This window comes from Pongo abelii, chromosome 1 (genome assembly GCF_028885655.2).
Source record: "Pongo abelii isolate AG06213 chromosome 1, NHGRI_mPonAbe1-v2.0_pri, whole genome shotgun sequence".
In the NCBI taxonomy this organism is placed as follows: domain Eukaryota; kingdom Metazoa; phylum Chordata; class Mammalia; order Primates; family Hominidae; genus Pongo; species Pongo abelii.
Window position 1 is genome coordinate 227,801,377 of NC_071985.2, and position 9,388 is coordinate 227,810,764.

The 9,388-nt window shown below is 59.3% G+C and overlaps 1 protein-coding gene across 1 annotated transcript; it reads left to right on the forward strand.

Annotated features, from left to right (window-relative positions):
* The first annotated feature begins 4,148 nt into the window (after window positions 1–4,148).
* On the forward strand, window positions 4,149–8,931 carry HES2 (hes family bHLH transcription factor 2). Its single transcript, XM_002811564.3, has 4 exons — window positions 4,149–4,292; window positions 4,366–4,461; window positions 4,824–4,923; window positions 5,011–8,931. Exons 1-4 carry the CDS (start codon window positions 4,248–4,250, stop codon window positions 5,289–5,291), a joined length of 522 nt encoding a protein of 173 aa, XP_002811610.1. The 5' UTR covers window positions 4,149–4,247; the 3' UTR covers window positions 5,292–8,931.
* The last annotated feature ends 457 nt before the right edge of the window (window positions 8,932–9,388 follow it).

The following is a 9,388-nucleotide window of genomic DNA, read 5'->3' on the forward strand; positions in this document are numbered from 1 at the left end:
TCCAGAGAGAGGGGGCTGAGACCCCTGCAGGGGCGCAGGAAAGTGCCAGAGGGCGCGGGCAGGAGAGCGAATGTGTGTCAAGCCACCCTGCCGGCTCCACTGAACACCAGCCGTGGGAGCGGCTAGTGCCCAAAGGACGCGAGGAAAAGCTGACAGAAGGTGGGAGCTACATGGCTGTGGGAGTGCAGGCCGCCTATCATTGATCTTGAAGCACCCTGTGCCCTTCCTGTCCCAACACCCACCCCCTCTGGAGTCCCGTGGGGGCTTGGCCCCACCCCAGGCTGAAGGTTTCACTCCGCCCCAGCCCCAGCCTGGCACGGTCAGCACTGGAAATGCTGTAGAATGAAGGAAGCCCCTTCCAGGAACAGTGGGAGTCGTAGTGCTAAACTCATAGTGCTAAACTCGGGGGCTGCCTCCGGTCCCTTCCCTGGGCCTGCCACCTAGTGGCGACCTGCGTGATGGCCTCCCGTGCTCCCAGGTGCCCAGGTAACGGGAGCTGCTGGGCCGTGCCTAGCCAGGTGGGTTTCCAACGACTTCCACCCGACCAGATCGCCCTCACTCTCTCCATGGGACCTGTGGCAGCTGGAATCTGGGACGCTTGCCCAGTGGTTTGCAGACAAAGGGAGGGAGAAGTCATTTCCTGGCAGCCTCGCTGCTGGAGTTGGCGGTGGCCAAAGCAACAGGCTCACTGCAGCTGGCGCTGCCCTCTTCTGGGTGCCCAGAGGCAGGTGTGCCGTGAGGCCAGCAAGTGGCAGGGGTACTGTTGGGAGGAGGTGCTAAAATGGCTTGTCTTGGGCACCCCTCCCCTGGGCCTCCTCCATTCCAAAAGGCCCTGCAATTTGTGTTCTCCACTCCTAAGGTGGCTGCCTTGGTCACGGACAAGCTCATCTAGCACATGGTTTTGTGATTTTGTGGGCCAGGTCCAGGTGATGCTTTATTGCTATTCCAGTGGGCTGGGCAGATGCCCCTGAGCCTCTGCCACTGTTGCTAATGACATCTCCATTAGTGCCACACGTGAGCACCCACCCCTGCTGACCAACCTCTCAGACTCCTTTCAGGACATGGCTCAAACTCAGGCTGTGAGCCAGGCCCTTCCTGCCAGGCTTCTGTCCTCTCCGGGCTCTCCCATGTCCACCGGGCCAACTGGGTCCTCCCCAGCAGCCCCAGGGAGCTCACAGCAGCAGTAGCACTTTTATGAAATCTGTACCACCCACCAAGCGCTCACCATGCTTCACATGGATATTTAATCCAGGGGTGCTATGAGAGAGGTACAACTATTGTTCCCAGTTCACAGCTGGGGATAATGAGGCATGGAGAGATGGGGAGGGTTTTTTTTCTTTTTTCTTTTGAGACAAGTCTTGCTCTGTCACCCAGGCTGGAGTGCAGTGGCACAATCTCAGCTCACTGCAAGCTCCGCCTCCCAGGCTCATGCCATTTTTCTGCCTCAGCCTCCCGAGTAGCTGGGACTACAGGTGCCAGCTAATTTTTTGTGTTTTTAGTAGAGATGGGGTTTCATTGTGTTAGCCAGGATGGTCTCGATCTCCTGACCTTGTGATCTGCCCACCTCGGCCTCCCAAAGTGCTGGGATTACAGGCGTGGGCCACTGCGCCCGGCCTGTTTGTTTGTTTCTTGAGATGGAGTTTCACTCTTGTCGCCCAGGCTGGATTGCATGGCACAATCTAGGCTCACTGCAACTTCTGCCTCCCAGGTTCAAGTGATTCTCTTGCCTCAGCCTCCCAAGTAGCTGAGATTACAGGTGTCCGCCACCATGCCTAGCTAATTTTTTTATTTTTTGTATTTTTAGTAGAGATGGGGTTTCATCATGTTGGCCAGGCTGGTCTCGAACTCCTGACCTCAAGTAATCTGCCCACCTTGGCCTCTCAAAGTGCTGAGATTACAGGCATGAGCCACCATGCCCAGCCTTGTTTTGTTTTTTAAAGCATTTTGCCTGAGATGACACAGATGGGAAGTGGCAAAGCTCTCACTCCCTGGCTGAGCCTGCTGGGCTCTTCTTTCCTCTCCACCCAAGTTTCCTTCTGCCCACAGCACCCCCAGAGTCTCCCACCCTCCAGCTATCAGCTTAGGGATTCTCTCCCCAGGAGGCCTTCTCTCACCCCTCTGCTGGGCTCACCCCAGCCCACCCCAGGTTTCTTCTCAACCCAAGGGCCAGGGCACTTCCCAAGAGTAGAGACCAGGGGTGGAGTGTATCCTTACTGTATCCTAGGTGGCCCCAGCTCCCCTAAAACCTGCACCCGACACTTGCCCACCTAGCTGTCTTTAACGTTCCTCTGATTCCAGACCAGTCCTTCCAAGTAACCAGCAAAACCTGAAAATCCTTGAGTTGAAGAGAACTGTGGGTTACTTGGTTAAAGTCCTTTACCCAGTGGGAGAGTGGAGGAAGAAATATTTTTAACTGGGGGTAACTGGCAATGGAAATGGTGTTTGCTCCCCTGCCATTCAGTCTTCAAATGGTGATCCGCAAGCCTGGAGGGGGATGTTCTAAGGGGAGCCTCCTCCTTCAGCCTTTTTCTCCCAGGAGCTAGGATCAGTCCCTCCCCAAGATGCAGATGCTGCAGGCGGACTTGTGGGTGCAGAACTGAGTCAGCCAAGCTAAGTGGCTTGGCCTGGGGATGAGAGGGAAAAGATCCACAGAGTTTTTTGAGCTCTTAAAGAACAATTAATTGTCTTAGGGGAGGCCTATGGAGGCAAACTGGCCTCAACCACGGAGAACAAGGTCTCAGGTTCCTCCAAGCCCTGCTGGGCCAAACCTGTTGAATGATTTATTCTCACTTGTTAGGTCTTTTATGAGGGTTAATGCAGGCGCGAGCCTTAAAGCGTTAAGCCCTGAGCTTGGCACACAGTAAGCGTCCATGAACGGTGGCCTACATTCCTTCCCACGCCACAGATAGGTATGGGTGTCCTGGGCTCCCCTTGCCCAGGCTTCTCCGGGCCCCTTAGTGTGTTCGCTGGCCTTCTTCCACCCTGCGGGGAGAACCCTGAAGGAGGGAGACGTGGGGCTAGCGGCAGGGGTGGAGCTCGGAAGTGGGGTTCGGGGGACAGGGGGTTCATCCAGCACCCTGGACAGAGCCCTCCTTGGCCCCGCCCCATGGGGGCCTCCTCCTGGCTGGCTCTGTGGATCCCTCCAGTCATCTCTCTGCCCGGCAGTTCGCAGTGTGGTTCGCGGGCGTGGCCGTTGCCCCGCCAGCCGGTCGGGGGAAGGGAGCCTGGAGCAGATGGGCGGGGGACGCCAGCCAGTTTGCCGCAGCAACGGCCACGCGGCGTGAAGGCGGTCCTGGGCGGGCCACTGGGGCCCAGGCGGGCAGCCTGGGGCCCGCACCCAAGACTGTCCCGCCCGCGCGTCACGTGAGCCCTGACTGTCCTGCGGGCAACAACCCGGACCCCTAGCCGGTGGGAATGAAAACGAGTTCCGAGGGCTCCAGGGCTGCCTCTGCTTCTCTAGGATTCCGTTTCCCCACCCAAAGCCTGGAGTGGGGTAACCAAAAGACTCTTCACTAGGCAAGCCGCCGAAGGGTTCTACGGGCTCCTTAGAGCCGGGCGTCCAGCGACTGGGGCCCTTGTCCAGGCTCAGCCTGTTCCCAGCGTCGAGGGCTGGAGCAAGTCACGACCTCTCTCCGGAACTCGGATTTCCCGTCCAGCTCAGCCCTTCACCCGATAAAGCAGCTGGGGGTGCGAGTCCCTCCCGCTGCTGTCCCTCGTGGGAGCTCCCTTAACCGCTGGGTCCCCTGCTCCGGCCCAGGGCGGGGCTCAGAGGAGACGCTGAACCCGAGCCTGGGGAATGAATGAAGGGCAGCACTGGAGAGGAGGGACCGTAGCTCGAGTCAGGCAAGGCCTGGCCCCACCTGGCCCTCCTGCCCGCGGGGTCACGCAGCGAAGGCCCCCGATGGCGCCCTCACCACTCTCCCGCAGGTGCTCGGAGACAACTGGGGGCCGCCACCCCGCGGTCGATAGGACGCGAAGGCGAGGAGCGGGATCCCCGGGGGCGTCGCGGTCTCCCCTCCCGGCTCCACCCTGCGCAGGAACAAAGGCAGGAGGTGGGACCAGCGGTCGGCCGGACTCCGCGGGGCGGGGCGGGGCGGGGCGGGGCGGGCGAGCCGCTCCCTTAAAGCTCGGCCGCGGGCGCGGCGCGCACTCGTCTGGCACCAGCCCGGGCCGCGCCCGGGACCTCTTTCTGGACCTCGGTTTACCTTTGCGTGGGGCTCGCAGCTGCCACCGCTTTCCCGCGGAGCATGGGGCTGCCTCGCCGGGCAGGGGACGCGGCGGAGCTGCGCAAGGTGGGAACCGGGGACTGGGGGCGGGGCGGGGGACTCCGGGGACCCGTCTAACCACCGCGCCGCCGGTCCGCAGAGCTTGAAGCCGCTGCTGGAGAAGCGCCGGCGCGCGCGCATCAACCAGAGCCTGAGCCAGCTTAAGGGGCTCATCCTACCGCTGCTGGGCCGGGAGGTGAGCGCGCCCGGGCGGAGGGCAGAGGGTCCTGGGGCGCGGAGCGGGGGCAGGGGGACGGGGTGATCCTGCGGGAGGAAGCCACCAGGGGGTTCCGCGCGGCGCCCGAGGCGGAGGGCGGAGGGTCCTGGGGCGCGGAGCGGGGGCAGGGGGACGGGGTGCTCCTGCGGAAGGAACCCGCCAGGGGGTTCCGCGCAGCGCCCGAGGCGGAGCCTGGGTGGGGTGGGCGCGTCGGAGAGGACCCCTAGCAGGCCACGGCGCGCCCCACACCCAGCTCCCGACTAGAGCGCGGGTGCGCACGGTAGCCGGCCAAAGTTCTGTCTTGGTGGTTTTCTGTCGCTCTTCCTCGTGGCCGGGCGCAGAACTCCAACTGCTCGAAGCTAGAGAAGGCAGACGTCCTGGAAATGACCGTGCGCTTCCTGCAGGAGCTGCCTGCGTCCTCATGGCCCACGGCAGCGCCCCGTGAGTGAGCCCTCCCTGCCCTGCCGCGCGCTCTGCACCCCGCACCCCGCACCCTACCCCGCGCCTCACGCGGCTCTCCGCCCGCAGTGCCTTGCGACAGCTACCGCGAGGGCTACAGCGCCTGTGTGGCGCGCCTGGCCCGCGTGCTGCCCGCCTGCCGAGTCCTGGAGCCCGCCGTGAGCGCGCGCCTGCTGGAGCACCTGTGGCGGAGAGCGGCCAGCGCCACCCTCGACGGCGGGCGCCCTGGAGATTCCAGTGGCCCGTCTGCCCCCGCCCCAGCGCTCGCGTCTGCCCCAGAGCCCGCATCCGCGCCCGTGCCCTCGCCGCCCTCGCCTCCCTGCGGCCCTGGCCTCTGGCGGCCGTGGTAGCCCCTCGGCCGGTCCACAGACCCTGCCGACTTCTTGGGACCTTGGGGCACTGGACAGGTTGAAGCTCTTGGTGGCGGCTGCTGTTCCCATCATTAGGGGCCAGCCCAGTACCCACACCCAGGCCGGAAGCCGGATGTTTGTGACTGGCGTGGCAGACTGAAAGCCCTGGGGCTGGGGATCGGCTCAGGGAATAAAAAGAGCGTCAGTGCTTCAGCCCCCAACTTGGCCAGAGAAGAAAGCACAAGAGGCAGCAGGGTGAAGAAGAAGCCCCCCATCCCAACTGGTGGAGATAGTTCTGGAACTGGACCCCGCAGCTGCATGGGCAGCCGACACACCCACCCCAGCACTGGCACCAGACCAGAGCCAGGACCTGGGCAAAGTGCAGCTGTGCACCCTGCCTGGTCTCTGCTCTCCCAGCCCTGCCTGGGCCTACCTCCTGCCCAGCTCTGCTTGGGACCCTCTGGGCATGCAGCAGCAGTGGCCTAAGGGCTCTGGTCACTTCCGGGGCTCTACAGGGCAGCAGAGCAGAGCAAAAGGGTGCATAGGCTGGGAGCCGTCACCTCCACTCCTCGGCTTTTCTGCCCAGAGCCCCCAGTTACAGGGGCAGTATACATCCAGGGGTCTGTGCGGTGGGGCTGGGGGATTCCTTAAGTGACTTTGGGAATGATTTGTTTTCCCAAGCATCAATTTCACACCTGGGCATTGCACCCCAGGCTGTGCAGTCTTTCAGTGTGAGGAAGGGGCAGAACAAGAATGAGGCTGCCCTGTGGCCTCAAGGAAGCTTGTGGCTTTGGAGGGTCTGACTCCAGCACAGAGTCTGTGCCAATGTGGGGTGAGCAGGGCCCCTGCCATGGAGCAGCAGGAATTTGAGGGATGGAGCAGGTTAAAGAATGGGAAACATCTTCACTTGTTTTTTTTTCTTGCAAACTACTCCCTGCTACTCATTGAGACTGGTTACTGGAAGCAATTTGTTAAGATTTTTTTTTCTGGGTGGCTGCGGTGGCTCACGCCTGTAATCTCAACACTTTGGGAGGCCAAGGCGGGTGGATCACCTGAGGTCAGGAGTTCGAGACCAGCTTGGCCAATATGGTGAAACCCTGTCTCTACTAAAAATACAAAAATTAGCCGGGTGTGGTGTCGTGTGCCAGCTATTCGGGAGGCTGAGGCAAGAGAATCGCTTGAACCTGGGAGGCTGAGGTTGCAGTGAGCCAAGATTGAGCCATTGCTCTCCAGCCTGGGTGACACAGCAAGACTCCGTCTCAAAAAAAATTTTTTTTTTCTTTCTTTTCCGTGGAGGCCTAGAGTCTCTGTGAAGGCTAGGAAGGGGCTGCCGATCCCAGGAGTGCCCACGAGGAGTGGGGGCACTGGTGGCCCATAATCAGGCAAACACCCATCATTTCGTGGGGGATTCATGAAAGCATAGTCAGGCAAACACCCGTCATTTCGTGGCTGAGCATTTGCAGAAGGTGGAGGATTCTCCCCCAGGTCCCCAAATCAGCAGCCTGTGCTCGGGACCAGAGCACCGGGGGCAAGAAGACAGAACCAATGCGGGAGTGGGGATGATCACTAAATCTGACTGTGCCACACAAGCCCATGATGACTTTGGCACTGGTTTGGGTGGCAGGATATGAAGGAAGCTGTAGGCATTATTGAAAAAATCATTGTGAAGCCAACAGGGTGAGGTTCCCAGCAAGGCCGTGCCGTCTTCCCACCTCCCTGGGCCCAGAGGGTTAGACTGTAAGCTCCCGGAGGGCAAGGCTGGGGCTGAGCGCGCCTCCATGTCCCCAAGGCACAGGGTGCACAGTGGGTGCTCACTGAACATAGTGGACTAGTGAGCAGAGGATGAGAGGACGACCCTGTAATGAGCCTTGGACAGTCTGGCATTTGCCTTAACTCCCACTCCCACGCCCTGGGATCACTGTTGGATATTTACTCCATGAGGACAAATACTGGGGAGGTGTGGAGAGGAGGGAGGGCAGGTTCCTCTTACTTTCACCCATTGCTGAGAATGAGCGCCTGTTGGCACTGCCTTTGTGAGCCTCCGGGAGCACGTAACCTGCGGCCCAAGCCCACCTAGGACTCCACATCAGGCAGGCACAGGACTGGCCCCTTGTCCCCATAAAAACTCTCAGTACAGCTTAAACTCTGTAAGAACTAACCAGCCAGGAGGACCCTCGCTTCCTCTCAGCCGTGCTTGCCACCTCTTGCTTCTGAGAGTCCATCTCAGTTTGCAGTTCTGTGACTTGCATTGACCTGGCTCCCATCAAGCTACAACTCAAGCAGTCGGGGAGGAGGATTGTAGATGGGCTAGTGACTCACAGGGTCAGGCGCTCGGGGGAGCCTGAGTCAGGAGGCCAGTGGGCCCTGGAAGGGACGGGGTAAGCCTGGGTGGGTAAGGTTCTGGGCCCCAGGCAAGAAGGCAGAGTTTCTCCGCAGGGGTGTGTGCAAGAGCTAGCTGCCCAGAAGGTCTTTGCTGGCTCTCCAAGCCGGGTTTGTGAAATAGGAATGCCAACATCCTCCTCCACAGGCAGTGCCAGGCACCTCCTCCTCAGGTGCCCCCCAAGCCCTATCTGATGGGCAAAGGTGAGCGCAGGGCGGTGGGCTTTTCCTGTGCAGAGGGAGACTGATTCAAAGGGTCATTTATGACCCTTCACAAATCCCACATCCTGCCCAATGGCCAGGTCTTGGGATGCCTGTTCCAAGATGGTTCTGTGACTCCGTGTGACTGTCCAATGATTGCCCCAGCTGGGGAAAAGGCTCCCATGTGTCTTTCTCATAAAACCAGTGGGCAAGGCCGGGCGCGGTGGCTCACGCCTGTAATGCCAGCACTTTGGGAGACCAAGGTGGGCGGATCACCTGAGGTCAGGAGTTCAAGACCAGCCTGGCCAACATGGTGAAACCCTGTCTCTACAAAAATACAAAAATTAGCTGGGCATGACGGTGTGTGCCTGTAACCCCAGCTACTTGGGAGGCTGAGGCGGGAGAATCAGTTGAACCCAGGAAGTGGAGGTTGCAGTGAGTCGAGATCGCGCCACTGTACTCCCGCCTGGGCGACGGAGCAAGACTCCATCTCAAAAACAAACAAACAAAAAACTAGCAGGTGAAATGATTCAGTGACCTAAGGACAGCCAGAGCACTAAGCTGCTGGGAACCCATCTGTGCTGAAATGTAGATTTCCCAGGAAGCTCAGGCTTGGGACAGGCTCCTACCTGCTCCTCGGGCACCAGGTGATTAGGTGAGGTCGAATCTCATTTCCACGAGAGTGAGGATAAAGAGTGGGCTGCCAAGGAGGACTCCTCTGATAAACGTTGACAAATTGCTCTGCCCCGCCTGTGATCCCAGACTCCTCCGGCAGTCTGGGATCCTGAGTGTCCTTCGGGTTCATCTCGGATGGGCGCTGCATAAACAACCTGCAGGGAACGTCTGGGAGAACCAGCTTCACAACAGATATAATAAGGAAGAAGTTTGGAATATTGCAAGAATTGCGAAAGTGTGACACACAGATACAAAGTGGGCACATGCTCGTGGGAAAATGGTGCCAACAGACTTGCTTGACTCTGGAGTTACCCCAAACCTTCAATTTGTTTAAAAAAAAAAAAGGCAATATCTGTGAAGTGCAATAAAGTGAACTGCAATAAAATGGGGTGTGCCTGTACTTGTTTTGAGACAGGGTCTTGTTCTGTCTGGAGTGTAGTGGTGCAATAATGGCTCACTACAGCCTTGAGTTCCTGGGCTCAAGCCGTCCTCCGACCTCAGCCTCCTGACTAGCTGGGGCTACAGGCGCACGCTGCCACGCCCGGCAAATTTTTTGATTTTTTGTAGAGATGAGGTCTTGCTACATTGCCCATGCTGGTCTTGAACTCCTGGGCTCAAGCGATCCTCCCCCACTTCAGCCTCCTAAAATGCTGGAATTACAGGTATGAGCCACCTCGCCCAGCCTGCCTGTACTTTAAAAAAAATTCCAGGTTTCTAAAGCCATTGTAGAGAGGAGCTAACCCAGCCGATGATGTTGTTTGTGCTAGCTTTACTTCTTGTCTGATCCTCCTTCGAGTGTGGATGGATCTCTGGGGGCTGAGTGTGAGTGCTTGCGTGTGTGT

What these genes read in the sequence shown, in the direction of transcription:
- HES2 (XM_002811564.3), top strand. Translation starts at nt 4,248, where the DNA reads ATGGGGCTGCCTCGCCGGGCAGGGGACGCGGCGGAGCTGCGCAAG. An exon ending in TACCGCTGCTGGGCCGGGAG is followed by an intron (nt 4,462 to 4,823) that starts GTGAGCGCGCCC and finishes GGCCGGGCGCAG; the next exon opens with AACTCCAACTGCTCGAAGCT. An exon ending in ATGGCCCACGGCAGCGCCCC is followed by an intron (nt 4,924 to 5,010) that starts GTGAGTGAGCCC and finishes CTCCGCCCGCAG; the next exon opens with TGCCTTGCGACAGCTACCGC.